The sequence below is a fragment of the Physeter macrocephalus genome, chromosome 11 (assembly GCF_002837175.3).
Source record: "Physeter macrocephalus isolate SW-GA chromosome 11, ASM283717v5, whole genome shotgun sequence".
Classification (NCBI taxonomy): domain Eukaryota; kingdom Metazoa; phylum Chordata; class Mammalia; order Artiodactyla; family Physeteridae; genus Physeter; species Physeter macrocephalus.
The window spans coordinates 93,355,945-93,375,070 of NC_041224.1; the positions used below are offsets into that span (position 1 = coordinate 93,355,945).

The 19,126-nt window shown below is 43.6% G+C and overlaps 1 protein-coding gene across 3 annotated transcripts in view; it reads right to left on the bottom strand.

The window, feature by feature from the left end:
* Positions 1 to 3,408: 3,408 nt before the first annotated feature.
* The window catches only part of SQOR (sulfide quinone oxidoreductase), a 59,476-nt gene continuing 43,758 nt past the window's right edge, over positions 3,409 to 19,126 (bottom strand). For 2 of the 3 annotated variants that reach the window (XM_024115684.3, XM_028495358.2), the window contains exons 4-11: positions 18,244 to 18,297; positions 14,809 to 15,003; positions 12,988 to 13,197; positions 7,777 to 7,960; positions 5,470 to 5,537; positions 4,996 to 5,174; positions 4,359 to 4,400; positions 3,409 to 3,759 (exon numbers count right to left, since the gene is read on the bottom strand). In XM_024115684.3, the coding sequence (XP_023971452.1) occupies positions 3,702 to 3,759; positions 4,359 to 4,400; positions 4,996 to 5,174; positions 5,470 to 5,537; positions 7,777 to 7,960; positions 12,988 to 13,197; positions 14,809 to 15,003; positions 18,244 to 18,297 (990 nt within the window). In that variant the 3' untranslated portion in view covers positions 3,409 to 3,701. The remainder of the gene's footprint in view (positions 3,760 to 4,358; positions 4,401 to 4,995; positions 5,175 to 5,469; positions 5,538 to 7,776; positions 7,961 to 12,987; positions 13,198 to 14,808; positions 15,004 to 18,243; positions 18,298 to 19,126) is intronic. The other variant, XM_024115688.3, reaches the window with a different exon arrangement.

A 19,126-nucleotide genomic window follows, 5' to 3' on the forward strand; every position in this document is an offset into this window, starting at 1 on the left:
TAATTACTCACCCATCTCCTTCTCCTCTCTACAACCAACCCCTGGGTCTTCAACGCATATTAAGTGTAAAATACAGGTCACAAAACAGTACTTATAGTATGATCCTTTATATGGAACTTTATATGTAACAGCAATATTAGGACACTAGAGAAAAAGACACCAAGATGCTATTAGCTGTTACAACTGGGTGATGGATTTGGAGTGATTTCTATTCCATTTGTTGATCTCTGTTCTCTAAATTTTCTACATCTGTTTTCACTATATCCACAGCTCACCCCGGGCTGACACCAAGGGTTGGGGTGGGGGGGTGGCGGGGGCAAGGAGGGATTTCCCAAGTCAGCAGTCCTAGCCCTGTGTCACTTCTGGACTCTGGAGGCATCAGCCTCTGAGCTGCAGCCCTCCACAGGGTGGGACCAGCAACCTCACCCCGCCCCAGGCACCACCTTTGGAGAAACCACCACCTTATCCTGGTCTTAGCCCTCCCCCCTTACTGCTGCTGAGCCGGCTAACCGGAGGCAGTCCCAGAGAAAGGCCTCGCCCTCGGCCGATCCCACATTTGTGGTTAAGGAGATATGGTTTCAAAGGCCAGAGTTTTCTGGTATTCAGCACATTTCTTTTTTTTTTTTTTAACATAAATGGCTTCCCTTTGGGCTCATGTGAAATGTTTGAAGATGTCAGTTTGCACTAATCTTGTTACAATGTTTCAAAGCAAACAAGGCTAAATTGTGATTTAATTCATGGAAGTGTGTTCTTGATTTCTCTCTTGATTTATGTAGAGCAAAGCAATTGGTTTATGACTCCTGAAATTATCTGTTTTTTGTACTAACACCTGTTTGGTCCTTTGCTTTGCATAAATGAGAGTCTCCTTTTGTCTAGGCAGTGATTTTATATGGTATGAGAAGAGAATTCTCTCTATGCTTTTATTTATTTTTATTTTTATTTTTTTAACATCTTTATTGGGGTATAACTGTTTTACAATAGTGTGTTGGTTTCTCCTTTACAACAAAGTGAATCAGTTATACATATACATATGTTCCCATATCTCTTCCCTCTTGTGTCTCCCTCCCTCCCCCCCTCCCTATCCCACCCCTCTCATGGTCACAAAGCACAGAGGTGATCTCCCTGTGCTATGCGGCAGCTTCCCACTAGCTATCTAATTTACATTTGGTAGTGCATATATGTCCCTGCCACTCTCTCACTTCGTCACAGCTTACCCTTCCCCCTCCTCATGTCCTCAAGTCCATGCTCTAGTAGGTCTGTGTTTTATTCCCGTCCTACCCCTAGTCTCTTCATGACATTTTTTTTTCTTAGATTCCATATATATGTGTTAGCATACGGTATTTGTTTTTCTCCTTCTGACTTACTTCACTCTGTATGACAGACTCCAGGTCTATCCAGGTTTCAAAGGCCAGAGTTTTCTGGTATTCAGCACATTTCTGATCTTTCCCAACTCGGAGGAGTAAGAGCTGGAGACCAATGTACTGACCAAAAATGGTTACTGCTCCCTCCAGCCCCGGCAGTAAATTCTGCCCAGCATAATGTGAACTGAGGCAATTTCCTGATGCTTGAGGGTTTATTCGGAATGCGTGATCATAAACAGACCCAAGAAACTCCAGCTCACCCCGGGAGGGATTTCACAGTGACTCACCCTGGAGCCTCAGCCATTCCCAGAGACACAGCCTCACTCTCTGAAAATACATTTTTGTCCACGTTTAGGGAGAGAGTCATGGCTGGTTATTCCCAGGACTTCTTGGACCTTGCAGGGAAAGATCATTTGGGGTGAAGAGCCCCCAGCTCTCGCTGACTCAGCAGCCCACCAGGAGGCAGGCTGCAGCGGTCTCAGGCAGGAACTCTGTAAAGGCAGGGACTCCGAACAGGGCAGAAACACCCCACCTCTGCCTGTTTCAGAGCGGCACAGAGGGAAAAACAGTGCCACCTATTATAGCACTGCTCTCCCATTCTAGAACTGAGGTGGGAGTGGGAGGGCTGAGTGCAATCACTACAATCACTACAATATAATCTATGGTCCAAATAGGACATTTCGGAGAGTGAAAGGGGGCGCCATTGATAGCTATGCCAGAATAACAGATGTTAAACAGGAATATGTGGGGTCATGCAGAAAACATCTCCCACTTCTAGTGCCAGATTAGGGGTCTGCTGCTAGGATGGTACCCCGTTCCTCCTCAGAACATGTGCCACTGAGGAAAGTCTGCTTTCCAGATCAGAGCAAGGCCTCTTTCGGCAAGCTCCCCAGCATCCCAGGGAATGGAGAGGAAACTATCCTTTAGGAACCACAAAACTGTGGCAGGGTCCTTATCTGTCGGTTCACCACTGCATCTCCAGGGCCAAGACAGTGCTTGGCAGCTTGTAGGAGCTCAGTTAAATCCTTGCTGAATTAATGAATGAATGCCTAAGCAGAGTTTCTAAAGTCATCAGGGAACTTCAGGAAACCAGAGAGACTTAGCAACCCTAGGTAACACTGTTACCTAAACTAGGTAACAGTTTAGGTTTGAACTCTAAACTGTTATAAAAATCTAAGGCATTGCATAGACCGCTAAGCAATGCCCTTTGGTGGGGTGTATAAATAAATATGAAACATGCAAAGCTTTCAAATACCAGACTGAACTGAAACTGCAAGCTTCCAAATAAACTGGTTGGGAACAAATGATTTTGCTGCTGAACCTCAAATAAACTGGAACTACTTCCTGCAATATTTCCAATGTGATCTCATTCAAAATTTTATTGGCCAAAATTGGGACCAAATCAACGCCATCCTCGCGGTGTGTATGTTCTCTGCAAAGCAGGGGCCATGAGAGAATTAGATTTGCAAGAGATTTATTGGGGGAAATGTCTGTCAAGGCTAAAGAAGGAGGAACAGGAGAAGGCAAGGGAGGGCTTTCAGACCATGATTCGGCAGGGACACCTGGGAAAGGAGGAGGGCAAGGAAGGAGGGATGGGAAAGAACCACCTCAGGCTTGATGCAGTCCTGAGAAAGTTTCAGCCAGGCTAATGGGAAATCCTGGAGCCAAAGTTGCCAGGAAGAAGAGTTCCACATCCTGTAGGAATAGGCCAGCATGAGTACCCAACCCCCTCCCCGCATCAGTCACTGGCTACGAGAACGTGGCCTCAGCGTGAACATGGTGGCAGGGGAGAGGTGCAGCAGCCAGGCTCTCAGTCCACTGCCCCCGCAGCACCAGTTCTAGGCCGCATGTCTTTGGGGCTTTCACAGACACTGAAATACTATTCTTCCTGGAATGACTCTTGTTTTCTGTAAATCCAAACAGGCTCTGGTGAAAATATGCCCGCTATCAGTTGAATACTCGAAGTAGATAACAGGGAAGCTATCCCACCACCACCATCTTTTCCTCCCCAGGGCCGTAACTTTTCATTCCACTAGTCAAGATAGAATTTTCTCACAGAATGTCAATCAATGGCAAGCTTTTATTTAAAAAATAGAAGTCTATTCTTTCATTTGCGTATTTCTAAAGAATCAAGCTCATCCTGGGCAGCCTGCATGGTGGCTGTCCAGAGGGACTGAAAAGGGAGGCATCTGGTCACCATCAGCCAGCAGTAAATTCTTTACGGGGTTAGGTTTTGAGTTCTTCATGCTGCTCGCGGTCAATCAGTGGCTGTGATTTTGGTCCGGGAGCCATCCAAGGATGGATGGTCATCCTCCAAGCCATCCAGAAGCTGAGCCATCCTTAGCTCCTACCCAGATGGAACAACTTCCGCAGAAAGGCTGGTCCTCCCCAGTAACCCCTGTAAGAAATGACACAGAAAAGTTCTTTGCGTCGGAAAAGATGGAGGTGACTGCGGCCAGCCTGGTGGCTGCTCACACAAAATACTTATCAGGCCATACAGCAAGACTGACAGAGAAGTAGAAAGATCCCAGGACTAGGAGGGGGACAAGTCCTGGCTTTGACACTGACTTGCTATGTGAGCCAGAAAATGCTGACTCAATTCAGCCAAACAAAGCCCCTACTACATGCAGACTGCCATCCTTTCTACTTTCACTTGCTCATGAGTTAAGTATAGGTCAGGGTTTCTCAACCTCGGCCCTATTGACATTTTGGACCAAACACTTCTTTGTGGTGGAGGCTGTCCGGTTTAGCAGCATCCTTGGCCTCTGCTCATTAGATGCCAGTAGCATCCCCTCCAGTTGTGACAACAGAATGTATCTCCAGATGTTTTCAAACGTCCCCTGGGGAGCAAAACCACCCCTGGCTGAAAAACACTGGTATCGATATTCTGACTTACTTTTCTTAAAGGGTTTAGGAAAGTCAAATGAGATCATTTTTTTGCAACAAAAAAAGAGGAATTATTAAGTTTGATACTCTGTTTACTACTTGAATGCCTACCATGTAGCTGTCTCTTTATGTATTGTCTCATTCTTCCCCATCCTGTGAGGAAGACAATGTTACTTTCATTTTGCAGATAAGAAACTTAAACACAGAGTTTAAGCAACTGGCCCTAAGACACACAGCTAGTAAATGGCAGACAGGTGATTCAAACAAAGGTCAGACTCGAAAACTTATGCTCTTAATCGCTATGTTTTCTTTGTCCTATAACATAATAAAAACAAAAGCAAGGTAGCAGATGATAAAGTACTTGACTTTATTTACTATGTGATTTACTATCATGATTACTATTATTTATCCAGCAGCAAGAGAGAACCAGAAACTGGAAGACAGAAGACTCGGTCACTGCCAATAATGAAGACAACAGGCTGCATTCCCTGTGGGTGGTAGCTGTGCTAGGGCTCCCTTCCCTCACCCAGGGCAGCCTCTTTCCCACCACATCTGGCTGATGCTTCAGAACCCTTCTCAGGCTGCCATCACTAATCTATGAGACATGGCACAGCAAGGTGGTTCCCTTTCACCAGTCCTGCTTGGGGTCATATCTCCTGAAGCTGGAAGGCCTTTTGGAAACAACCGCCCTGCATAAGTCGGTGAGATCTGCTAACAGCTGTGCCTCTCCCCCAGGCAATGCACTGACCTTAGCATCACATTCCAATACAGGAACGGCATCATGTCAGCCTTCATGAGGTACATGGAAAGCCTCTCTTTGCTCTGGTCAAAGGGGAAGGTTTCCAGGGGCTGAGCGTTGTAGTCAAATTCCGCGAGAATAACACGGTTGTAGCCAGTCACCAGCGGACACGACGTGTAGCCATCATACTAAAATTGGCCATGAGACAGAGTTGGAAAGTGGCTTCTTTCATGGTGCTATCTAGATACTTTAGAATTTATTATTTACTCTGAGCAGCTGTAATTTTTTTCTTTTTTTTATATTCTAATTTTTTGTACAGTGACAAAATAGAAATTATATAACAAGAATATACTAAAGGCAAAAACTGAAGTGCCCATATTAGAGAAACTAATTAAGAAAGTGGCAAAATTGTGGGAAAACACTGTTTTCATGCAGAATGGAAGATGGTTAATTGAGACAGTGATTCTTACAAGGCATACAAACCTTCTTCACAGGTGTTTGATTCTTCATAATCAGAGAAATTGTTCTGTCAAGTATTCCTGACTGGGCAGCTATGTGAGAAATGGAGAAGTCAGAAAAACATAAGCATCTAGGTTTTCCATGAAAACTAATTTGCAAATAACTTTAATGTGAACAAGTTAAGAAGACCCCAACCCTCTAGATTGTAACTAGAGCACAACTCTTAACCCAGTGATGAAATCTAGCTTCACCAGGGACAAGACAAACTAACATGAGGGGCTCCTGAGGTGACACAGTGGGAGGTACACAGCCTCACTGTGGAAGTCTTGCCAAAACGTATGATCTGAATCTGATCATCAAAAACTACTAGACGGTTCTAAATTGTGGGATAGTCTACAAGATAACTGGCCTGGACTCTTCAAAAATGCCAATGTCATGAAAGTAAAAAAAAAAAAAAAAAAAAACAACAAATGTCAGAGGCTTCTAGATTAAAGAAAACCAAAGAGACATGACAACCAATACAGAGTGTGGCCCTTGACTGGCTCATGAATTTAAGGGGCACTGGGGCCGGGGGGCAGGGAAAGCTATAAAGGACATTTTTAGGGAAAATGGAGAAATTCAAACTGGATTGTATTGATGATTTCATAATACAGTGTTCAGTTTCTTGGACATGATAATGGTCTTGTGGGTATAGAGGAAAAAGTGCTTTTTTCTTAGGAGATAGAAGTTGAAGTGTTTGAGAGTGAAGTATCATGATGTCAAAACTTACTTTCTAATGACTCAACAAAAAAATGTACATAGTGATCAAGCAAAATATTAATTTATTGGTTAATTATTATGTTAGTCACAAAATATTAATAACTGGTTAATACCTGAAGGGTATATGGGTATTCATTGTACTTTCAAATTTTTCATAGATTTGAGATTTTTGAAATTAAAAGTTGGGGGAGAATGACTGTTAATAATGAAAAAGACGGGTTTCCCTGGTGGCGCAGTGGTTAAGAATCCGCCTGCCAATGCAGGGAACACGGGTTCAAGCCCTGGTCCAGGAAGACCCCACATGCCGCGGAGCAACTAAGCCCATGCGCCACAACTACTGAAGACCGCGCACCTAGAGTCCACGCTCTGCAACAAGAGAAGCCCCCGCAAATGAGAAGCCCACGCACCACAATGCACCGCAACAAAGAGTAGCCCCCGCTCGCCGCAACTAGAGAAAGCTCACGCGCAGCAACGAAGACCCAATGCAGCCAAAAATAAATTTTAAAATAGTAATAATAATAATGAAAAAGACATTCAATGGATTTCCTAGAAAGTCTTTCTTAGGTTGACGTAGTCAAGCAAAAGTGACATATGTTTGGCAGGTGTGAATTCACACAAAATGCTCCCATACCCGTCAGCAGAGAGGTCCGTGTTTCATAGCATCTAAAGAAGACAGTCCCTGTCTACAGAAAACAGAATCTAAAAGGCAATTCCCTCCAACACTGCTAGAGCAGAACATCGACGTGAAGAATTTAGTTTCCCAGGCTGAGGCCTTAATCATGTACCAATCAGGGCACTCTCCACTGTATCTGTCTTAACAGTGCAATTTTCTGCTCTGCAAGCTTTCATTGACTTGCATGTGTTTTCTGGGGAAACAAATGCTTCCCTAGTTTTACGGTGTTTCAGGCAGAAGAAAAATAGCCAACCTGCCTGGCATCGGGGGCAAAGAAGGCCAGGGATGCGAGCACAGCAGTATGAGAAGTAACAGAATTCTAGAGAGCTGGAAAAGCGGTACCTCTCTCTCTCTAATGCCCCTTCCCCTGAAAACCACCCCTCTGACAGAGAAAAGGCAGATGAGGTCGTGCTACTCTGGTGCAAAGCACTCAACAGATACTTTTTTTTTTTTTTTTTTTTTTTGCGGTACGCGGGCCTCTCACCGCTGTGGCCTCTCCCGTTGCGGAGCACAGGCTCCGGACGCGCAGGCTCAGCAGCCATGGCTCACGGGCCTAGACACTCCGCGGCATGTGGGATCTTCCCAGACCGGGGCACGAACCCGCGTCCCCTGCATCGGCAGGCGGACTCCCAACCACTGCGCCACCAGGGAAGCCCCAGATACTTTCTTCTTTACACAACACTAGGTTCACTGACAACTTGCTTCTGTGTTGGGGAGGCCAAAGTCATTTTTAGGCCACAAAAGTTTCCTCATTATTAATGAAGATAATGAAATATATCTTCATTAATATAATTAGCACATAATGAAATGCCACTTGTGCCCAACCTTTGTTCTTGTTATGACGGTGCTTTAGGATGACATCATGTTGAGTGGGGAAGAAACACAGCTCGTGGTCTTACCTACAGCAGCAGCGGTCTTTGACGTTGGCAGGTTGGTGCAGTCTCCAATCCCAAACACGTTTGGGTACCGCTTGTGCTGCAGAGTGTCTTTATCCACGTCAACCCAGCCGCCAGCATCAGCCACAGGACTTGTCTTGAGGACATCTGGTGGGCTCATTGGTGGTGTAACGTGAAGCATTTCATACTGCAAAAAAGGAGAGCCTCCAAATGTGTGTTTCTTCTGTGATTTCTATAGCCCCACAAGCTCCCGTCCTAACTCCCTAACCCACACACTGTCCTATGGCTGCACGGAGCAGTAAAAGTTAGCTCTCATACTGATCTACACCCACTCCAAGATTTTACATGCTCCTGTGCAATGTGGTGATAAAATAACTGACATGGCCTCCCTATACAGAGGGCACGTGATCCCTTGGGCAGTAGGCATGGGGGAATCCGAAATACTGGAGTGAACCTCATTAACATTTTGAAAGAACTCATTGATGTTTCTATTTATTACTAAAACAAAGCAGGGGGTGTATCTCAGTTGCTCTCTCACTGACCCTAAGCTGTCGACTTGTAAAGTCCAGTACTTCAGTTTTATTCTGCAAGGAGGTTCTCAGAGCACCTGAAACTTGTAAAGGCCATGTTAGGAGCTCCGAAGTGGGCACCATTCCCAAATGTGGGTCAACACTCAAAATACATAAAGGAAACCATCAGAACACCAATTTAAGGTGAAATAAAGGTGGCAAGAATATTGGCTAGCACTTTGAAGAAGGAGGGGTCTGATTCAGTGTTGGGTTTACTGAACCATATGGGAGGTAGGGTGGATTTTTTTTCCAAAAACCTGCATCAGGGTTACAGGTTGGCAATAGGGCACTAACCAAACCTGGTCAATTCTGATGGCTCATTTAATTCTTTTGTTTACGTAATGTTCTTTTTTATTTACATGATATTTTGCAGTTTATCCTTTTTATTCCTTTCATTTAATAAACTCCATCTAGCAATATCAAATTGATTTAAATGTTCACAAAACATTTCATTACGGTGAAAACTTTAGCATCTTAGGACAATCCTAACCTTGTGATAGTCAACAACCCCTGGTTTCCATAAGGAGCTCTGTCCCCTCACCAGGGCCTGGCAGTCATTGGTGGCAGAGGGGGTTAGGAAGGTGACTTGTATTTATTCCCACTCTCAGACAATTATAAGCTTAATCAACCTTAAGGTAGAAGGAGTGGGGCAAATGGGCAGTGTTCTGCGAAGTACTCTGGGTGGCTCTTTAGGGGCCTGGGTCCCTGAGGCTGGGTCTGTTCATTTACATGGAGACCGAGCACATGTCTGCAGGACAGCAAATGGAACGGTCAAGAACCGTCATCCACAAAATTATTAAGGCCATGTCTATATTTCTGCAGTTAACCAGACCACATTTTTTAGCTGAGGGCTAAACCTTACTAAAGTTAATGTGCTTGAATTTCACAAATACACATGAATTTCATACATCTTTTCTAGAAGGAAGGTTAAACATTTCCATATAATCATCATAAAGGTATGAAGTTTTACTTGAGAAAAGAACTACTGGGGTCTGCTTTATAGATGTGCTGAAAATTAACATTAGCATTCAGTTGTAGCTTGTTCTTTATCCATTATTTCCATAAACTGAATCTGATAAATAACTTGGTTCTCCTTCATTAACATAAATCATCTATTCAGAATATAAACTTTAATGTTCATAAGCAGCATTTGGGAGACTTGTGGAAAATGCAGGTTCCTGGGCCCCACCACCCCCAGATCCCAATCCAGTAGGTGTGGGAGAAGAACAGGAATCTGCGCTTTAACAAAATCCCCTAGTGATTCTGACATATGAAACCTGTAGATGATAGTCTTAGAAGCTCTGGCTGGAAGGAACAGGTTCACTTACAATGAAAAATGAAATGCTATTACTTAGAAAGTGATTTCACCTTTCCTTTCCTCATCTATACGGAAATGCACTACATTAGACAATCTCCAAAATCTCATCTAGTTTTAGGACTCCATGATATAAAAAAGTTTAGATATTTATGAACATAGGAGACTTGGACCAGTTCACAAGCTCTCTATGAAGGATCGGAGACTATAGGCTTTTGGGTACATTTAATTCTTTACAGCAGTGGTACCCAATCCTGGTTACACAAGAGAATCATTAGGGGAACATTTGAAATTCCCAATCCTCAGTCCATACCCTAGACCAATTAGCCAGAATCCCTGGGGGAAAAAAAAAAAAAAAAAAAAAAAGCTCTCCAGGTTATTGCAATGTGCAGCCAGGGCTGAGAGCCACTGCCTTTTGGTCGATTTTTTGAAATTCATATTTTAAACAGTGGAATTGGGTCTGAAGAGAAAATCTTACCTAAAATCCTATACTTCAAAAGGGCACAAATAATCTTCTTTCCTTATAAACCCTTTAGAAGAACCATAACCATTTATTTATGCAAGTCCCTATCTGCAGCCTCAACTATCCACAGCACAGCTGAGAAACAAAGTAAAAAGGCCCAAATAACAAAATTAAGTCCCTGCACTCAAGCTCATACACTTTGCTCATAAAAGTGTGCTGTGGGCCCTCACACATAGCCCATTTGCTTTTACTTTACATAAAATTTAATGAGTTTGGCTATCTCATTTTCCAGCCAATAAAAAATGAGAAATAGCGATTTAAAAGAGCTGAAGCTGGAGGGACCTTCCAAAGTCACAACTGCCTGACAGCCAGGTAAAAAGAAAACTGGAAAACCACAAAGGGGACACACAAAAAATCAAATAACAGAGTAGTCTGAGACTCTTTTGTAAGGTGATAACTAGCCCTAAACAACCCAGTAGGCCCTAAGAGCATAACTCTGCAAGAGCTATGCAAAATTATGACCCCGAGCTGGGGCAAGTAGATGAGCCTGAGACATACTGTGACACCAGAAAGGAAGTGCTCAAAAATATGATGGGGACATGTCACAAGGACATAGGAGCCATCCTGAAAGGGCTCCTACTGACCAAACCTGGGACAACTTGAGCACCAAAATAATTAAGGACAGGGATGAATTATAAACCATTGGGGGAATAAACAGAAATTCATGAGTTCATACTAATAATTAATTAATTAATTGAGAAGAGAGGGCTTTTGCTGACAGGATGCCAGGAGTCTACCAGTAAAGGTGGAGGGAACGCTGGACTGGAACATTTTGCAACCATCATAGTAAAGACTGGATTCGGCAAAAATCATCAATGGATGTTAAATCTAGTGGGAAACTTTACTGAGTAGGGTGTTTGCATGGTCTGAAATTGCACCCCCCCACCCCCGCCAAACTCCTTATTATTAGCAAGGAAGAAAAAGAATAATAATTGTACAGTGGAGGGCTTCCCTGGTGGCGCAGTGGTTGCGCGTCCGCCTGCCGATGCAGGGGAACCGGGTTCGCGCCCCGGTCCGGGAGGATCCCACGTGCCGCGGAGCGGCTGGGCCCGTGAGCCATGGCCGCTGGGGCTGCGCGTCCGGAGCCTGTGCTCCGCAACGGGAGAGGCCACAACAGTGAGAGGCCCGCGTACCGCAAAAAAAAAAAAAATTATACAGTGGAGAAATTGGACCATATCTTGACTGGCGATCAAAATGCACATCTTCAGCGAGGGGCAGATGAGCACTGTGTGCTTTCCAATGTGATGGCCTAGAAAGACACACCACTTATGCGGTATTTCAGTCCAAAAAGCAGAGCCTGAAACTCATCAGAAGAAAACATAAACAAACCCAAAATGAGGAACGTTCTATGAAAAAATAAAAGTGGGGTGGGAGGGAGCTGTATTATTCCAAAATGTCAGTGTCATGGAAGACAAAGAAAGGCTGTGGAAACATTCCAGATTAAAGGAGGCTAAAGAGACATGACAATTATACCAGCTTCTGTCCTGGAGGGGATAGCATTACAAATGCTACTTGTCAATCAACAACACCGGACAGTACCTCATAGATTAAAATATTGTATCCATGCTAAATTTACTGAATTGATAACTGTACTGTGGTTATGTAAGAGAATACTCCTATCTCTTAGGAAATTTACAGTGAAATATTTAGGGGTAAAGGACCATGTTGTACGATGTACATAACTCACCTTTAAATGCTTTGGGAAAATATATCATATGACATTACATTACATTATACTTACATATAGAGAGAAAGAGAGAGAAACAGAAAGTGAAATCAATGAGTAAAGCTCTATAATAAGTGAATCTAGGTAAAGTCTATATACAGTCTTCTTTGCACAATTTTTATTTTTGCAACTTCTCTAAGTTTGAGATTATTTCTAACTAAAAGTTTTTTAAAATATGACCTTGAGTCATTAGCAACATTTTAAATGATAGTCATTGCATGCCATTTAAGAAAGGAAAGAGGTGTGAAATACATTTTAAAAAGAGCTTGTACTAGGAAGCTTAAAATGTGAAGTTTTGATGTTTACAAAATTAATCTTTGGTTCACTTCAAAATTTCCTTTTATGGACTCCTTCATTCTTCTACCAATGCTGAATGAATAAACTGTGACTCTGCGTACTGTTTCCTCATTAGTAACAGCTCTTGCCAGAATGACATAAACAAATGATGCTTCCATGCATCTTCTCCAGATGCCTTTACATCTTGTTCTTAATGTACTAGTCCCACACTTCACGGAAGAAGAAACAGACACATAGAAGCCAAGTCCATATACAAAGGCTAGATCTTTCCAAGCAGGATGTGGCTCCGCCAGATCTTTCAAGGATTTTTAAGCATTTCCTTTCAGGCACAGGTGAAAGATGTTTAAAGACAGCCCCTTCCACAGATGAAAGATACCCACCATTCTTGAACTACCCACAAGCAGGACTGACTCTCACAAACCATAAATTGAGACAATCACCAAATCCTGCATTTAAGGAGCCTTTCTTAAACTCTAGGCAATAACTGAAGTTGTAAAATATTTTTGGCAGCTTCAAGTGACTCAATGCCAAGGAAGTACACACAAAATAGCATAAAAATTCACTTGGTACCGGTAGATGAACCCTCCTCACTCCCACAGACACAGCCTCTTATCTCTTTCTCTTCACCACCCATTCTGGTCCACCGTCTCCCCTGTTGCAACCCTAAGATGCTCACTGTAACCAGCCTCCCAAGCACATGATGATGATGGACAAGGAAGTGGGGGCCTCAGCGTCACCTGCATCTATGGCACTGCTCAGCTGACAGCTTCACCTCCCTACTCACTGAAATCACTTGGGTCTCTCCAGGTTTGTCCAGATTTTCAAAAACAGCCTCTTGTTTATCAGCTCGGACTTCAATGAGGTTTTGCTTGTAGTTAACGGTGAGGTTCCTCTCCCGGATAATCTCCTGCAGGGCATCTGCATACTTCTTGACCCCAAAAATTGCTCCAAGAGAAGTGTTGAAAATGATATTGGCCTTGGATCGCTTCCCTGTCTGAGAAAAAGAAAAGAATAAAAACAACCAACATCAAAGTATTACGCCAGCCACCCTTTTTTTTTTTAACCTAGACAAGACTTAAAACCCTCAGAAGAGACCTCGCCAGCTTTCTCCATCACTATGCACTGGTGGGTGAGCTGTGGACCGATCCACTGCCTCCTCATTTTCTGTCAGTGACACAGCAACTAAGAGCAACTTGATTCAGGTGTTGAGGTGGACCCTGTTCAAAGAGGGCCAGAGATGAAAGTCAAGTCCAAGGGAAGATAGAACTGAATTGTTTATTCATATAGTCATTTGTTGATTCACTCAGTAAACATTTAATGAGGTCCTAGAGTTGGCCCGGTACTACTCTAGGTGCTGAGAGGACAGAAGTGAATAAAACAAAGTTCCCGTCCGCTTGGCTCATACGCTCTAGTATTGTTCATACGTTTCAGAGAGGCTGGTATCCTCCCAACTGCCTAAGATCTTAAGGCACCTGAAAGAGAACCTTCCTCTCAGGCCATCTAAGACTTGGGAGATGTTATACAAAGAGAATTCCAGGAGGGAAGAAAGCTAACCTCTGACTCTTTTCTTTTGTTCAGCTCCTTTTAGGATTTGCTCACCTGGATCACACTATTTGAAAGAAGATGGGTGGGTAAGAACCTCAAAAGGCTGTGCCAACCTGGAATTCTCATGACCCAGGAGTGACCTTTTCTTAGAAACAGCAGTGATGGTGGACCTGTTCCTTAACTGCCCACCCCACAGGGTTGGGGCAGGTTTACATAACCCAGGGGAAGGCCTTCCCAGTGCCGGGCTCCAAGCACACATTCAACACCTCTTCAGTCCCACCTTCCCCTCTGCTTCTGCCCACCTGTCCCTTTACAGAACCAGAGGCTGTTTGAATCCTGTCACTGTCTCAAGTCAACCCATGCTTTGGTAAACCAACTGTGACATCCCACACATGGGCAGGAGGGCGACAGCAGCTTCTCCACAGCTTCTCACCAGGTGTACCTGAGCTGTGGACACCTGAAGGTGTTTGAGGAATGCTGAGAAAGCATCCCCACCCAAACATCTCTTTCCGCTAAGGTCCAAAGTTCTAAGTGAACCATTTTTTGTCTTAAGAGTTGGCAGTTTGCCTTTTATACATCCAAGAATATATAATAAGAGCCAAAAAATATTCATAACACTGAATTTCAGCAGGAGCAGCTGAGGATATTATTATGTACAAACATGAACAATGTGCAACTAATTGTGCAAATGCACGGATATATTTAAACAATCTCTAGCATACCTCACCAGTAGACTTTTATACACACATTTAAAAGTATATTACAAAGACTATTTAATAACATATAATACATATAAATTTGTATGTACAGTATGATTATAACCATGTTAAAAAAATGTATAGGGAAAAAAATGGAAGTACATGTCAAATTGATGACAGCAGCTATACCAAAGCAATTGGATTATGAGTGACTTCTTCCTTTTTTTCTATTTTGTAAACTTCCAATTACATAATTTTGTACATATGTAATAAAAATTTAAAAACAAAAAAGGTATTTTGACATGGATAAAAATGAAATCCCTTCTGCCCTCCTTGTCTCTATCGCTGGAAAAGAAGCATACCTTCCTGAAATAGGCCTCTGATAAATACATGATCTTCTGCGGGGCTCCGGCGCACTTCACTGGAGTATTAGGGAAGGTAAAGATGGCATTGCCCTCCTTAAAGTCCTGCAGAGCTTTCCATGTCTTCTCTACCGTCCTAACTGAATAATTGGACCCTATTTTGGGATGGGCAAAACCTTCAGGGAGGCCTTTGATCTGCAACGAAGCACACAAAGAGATTATTATTTAACAAAAGTGCAAATGGAGTCTGTGTTTAGAGTCCTTGTTCTCTGCCATTTCTACAACCTCTCAAGTATTTCAGCACAATCATCAGCCCCAGGACTCACACACAGTGGAGCAGGCAGGTGGCTGAGGGATCTGCTAAGCCCAGAGCTGTGGTGCCTGCAGTCACCTGTCAAAGCACAGAAGAGGCTTGGCCCGGCGGAAACCGTCAGCCTCCCTGGCCTGGAGACCAGGATTTGAACCTATCTCTTCCCACCATCAGAGTGAGGACAAGAAGCCAGGCTTACTTCCTTTTCGGAGAACCAGTTGCCTTACTGGGAAGAAAAAGAACAACAGGCAGAACCAAGAGCCATACTGTCAGTGATTAACAAAGTTAAATTACTCTGTATCAGGCTGGACCAGGCCCAGCTCTTGGTAAAGGCCACAAAGGCAGGAAATTAAAAGCATGGACTTGGGAACCCTACAGACCCAGCCTGAGTCCTAGCTTTTCCACTTACAAGCATTGTGATCCTGTGTAAATTACCCAATAAATCAGCTGGTGGGTCTCAAGTGTGGTCCCCAGAACAGGACCACCTGGGAACTTGTTAGAAATGCAAATTATCAGGCCCCACCCCAAACCTACTGGATCAGAAACTCAGAGGCCAGCCCAGAAATCTGTTCTAACAGGCCCTCCAGGTGATTCTGATGCACACTGAGAAGCTTACGTTCAGCATCTGTGAAATGGGGATAAAAGTAACTGCTTCATGGGGTTGTTGGCAGGAATAAAGGAGACCAAGCATGTAAGGTGATTAGAAAAATGACACTTACGTGGTAGTGTTTTGTAAGTATTAGTGTATTCCTGCCAGGAGGATTAACTGGGTCCCTGTCCTAAATGTTAGAAGGTTCATACAATGCAATGAAGATGGAAAGGAGTGAGTTAAGAGACTCAAGCACAAGCAGGGAACCATCAAAAACAGTCATCAAGATGGCCTGGTCCTTCAGAACCTCCCCAGGCTGTTCTCCAGCCTGTTCTCCCGGCTATAGGGCACCCACCTGCAGAGTCACCCAACACCTATTCCTCAGGTCTCAAGGAAACAGTCCTATGATCTCCTCCATTGCATCCAACATTAAGAGCAACTGTTCCTCTGATTACTGACCATATCTTCTGCTGCAGTTTAAGTAGTTGTAATATTCTCAGTCTCAACAACAGTAACCATTTATTACCATAAAATCACCTTGCATTTTAATGTTTCTGCAGTTTCACATCTATGTTAATATTCACTCTATTCACTATACCCCTCTGAGGGAGGGGGTGGAATATTATTGACCCGCAGACACAGACAAGGAAACTGAAGAGCAAGGTTGAGAGACCTACACTCTTACAGAACTAGATAGCAAGGCCCCTGACCACTGCCTGTGGCTCTTCCCACAGGACCTCCATACTTCCTGGCTCCCAAAGAAAAACTCAGTATCCAAGAGATAAACCAACAGCAAATCTGCCTTCATCGTTTTTCTCTGAAGAAGTTGTTGTTAAGGAAAAGGGTGCCATAAAGTGGTAAACAAGTTCCTTTTAAGGAGGCTTGGTCATAAAGGGCAATTTATGACGCCACTGAGTCCAAGTTGCTTTTGGGAACCCTGAAGCAGAAGGAGCCGGGAAAGTCTGAGAAAGAGATAAGGTAACAGGCTGTGCGCTGGGAGCTGTGGCCGTCCTACTGCACTGAACAGAGCAGCAAGAAGGACACGGCGCTGCAGAGACCCCCTCGGGAGCTGGTGGGGGAAAGAGGCGGAGGCAGCTGGGCAGGGAGAAGCTGCTGTGGTTCAACAGAGCCCAGATCAGAGATCCAGCCCTTCTGGAGGCCCAACTACATTCCTGCCCCCGAGATCCAAACACCTTGATATCCTCATCAAAGAAATCCCTTTTTGTTTACACTAACCTGGGTACTTTTCTAGTATCTGCAAAGAGTGCTAAGTAACACAGTAGCCCCGGTAATGTTATTGATGTTCTCTTAGCCTCAGTTTCCTCATCTATCAAGAGGAGATAAAAATATCTACCTCACAAGCAGTTGTGAGGAATCAGTATTAGATTCCTAGCAGGGTCCCTGTACATAGTAGAGACTCCATAGTGACAGTTACTTTTAAATATTATTGTTTCTTGGTTTACTGCAAGAGGGTGCTAAGAACTCAGCACTGGTCTCCTCAAACAGTCCTCCTGGGCACTGGGCTGTCGGGGTGACAGGATGGAGATGGACTGTCTTTGCTAAGTCAACTCTGGGGGGCTTTTTAAGAGGCAAGGACGTCCCAGAGATTGTAACTGGCAGCTTTCTCCATAGAGTCTCCTCCACAGTTTGTCATTATATGAGGCTCACGACCCATGGCACCAAACTCATCACACCTTCACACCAAGTCACGGCTTGTTTAAACCCTCACAGAACACGTCCCAGGTCATTTTCACTACACCCTACCCTGGACATGTCATGATTCTGGTTTTTTTACACAGAAACACACTTCAAAGACCCTACTGATCCAACTCAGATGTGGCCCTCACCTGGACCGCATTCCTGAAACTTGTGACTTGGTCATCACAATGCTTTATGTGCTTCAGCTACTTATCCACAGTCCCCAATAAGCTTCTGGAAATCATAATTACTAACTCACCCCATTATGTTTTAGGAAAATAAATTTGAATCTCACAATGTCAGAAGGCATCTGGCTCTCTAGCTCACTGAAAAGGGAGGTCTAAGGAACTTCTAGGGTAGCATTTATATTGTGTCAGTCACTTCATACCAAAAAACCCAGCTCTGTGCAACAAAACTCAGACATCCTTCCAGCTCCTGATAAGCTAACTGCTGGTATTCTACCCTTAAAGTCTGCTTAAGAATTCACAATCTAAATCTTACTTTCAAAGGAAAATTTAATCTGTAATATAACCAACTAAGTCCTACAGAGAAAGGTAGTTTTCTTGTAAGTGTGGAAAAGGCTGCTATTTTGCAAGAATTACCATCAGGCCACGGACACGCTGAACTCTGATTAAAGTTTAAAGCTGGAACATATCATGATCATTGACAGAATCTTAAAGAAGACTTTTTTAAAACCATAAAAAGACTGCTGAGAAATAAAACTAGAAGGGGATTTCTTAATACTCTTTCTTGTCAAAATGAATGTAAAGCAACTAAACGCTGTTTTGATCGTAGCAGAAGTACGCCAGTGTAACATAAAAGTAGCTTAAAACAGTACCTTCTCATAGTCCAGCTGAATTCCGAGAGCAATGATAAGGTATTTGTAGGAAATCTGCAACACACAAAAATGACATTTTAGACCAGGACCCAAAAAGTGGCAGCCCAAAGGCTGACTCACAGGCCCGAAATGTGTGTGGCCAACACTGCGTTTCCATTTTTTACCGTGACTGACTTGGGGCTGTGGGTAGTGCGCAGGACAGCAGGCAGGGATGCACGTTCCAGTTTGCCATCATGCCCACGGTTCCCTGCTGCCTCACACCTCACTGCTTCACAAATATTGTATAACCTGCCTGGCCTCTGGGAGCTCGAGACGCCTGTAGTTTTACACAGTGGAGAACAACAGCAAAGAAGCCACAGTGCTTCCCTAGTGCTTGTGTTAACACAACATTTTTCATGTTGAAGAGTGGGAGGATGACTTTCAAATCTTAAAACAATCAGCTTTCTTTTTTTTTTAACGTCTTTATTGAAGTATAATTGCTTTACAATGGTGTGTTAGTTTCTGCTGTATAACAAAGTGAATCAGCTATATGTATACATACATCCCCATATCTCCTCCCTCTTGCATCTCCCTCCCACCCTCCCTATCCCACCCCTCTAGGTGGTCACAAAGCACTGAGCTGATCTCCCTGTGCTATGCGGCTGCTTCCCACTAGCTATCTATTTTACATTTGGTAGTGTATATATGTCCATGCCACTCTCTCACTTCGTCCCAACTTACCCTTCCCCCTCCCCGTGTCCTCAAGTCCATTCTCTGCTACCTCTGCGTCTTTATTTCTGTCCTGCCCCTAGGTTCTTCGTGACCTTTTTTTTTTTTTTTTTTTTTAGATTCCATATATATGTGATAGCATATGGTATTTGTTTTTTTCTTTCTGACTTACTTT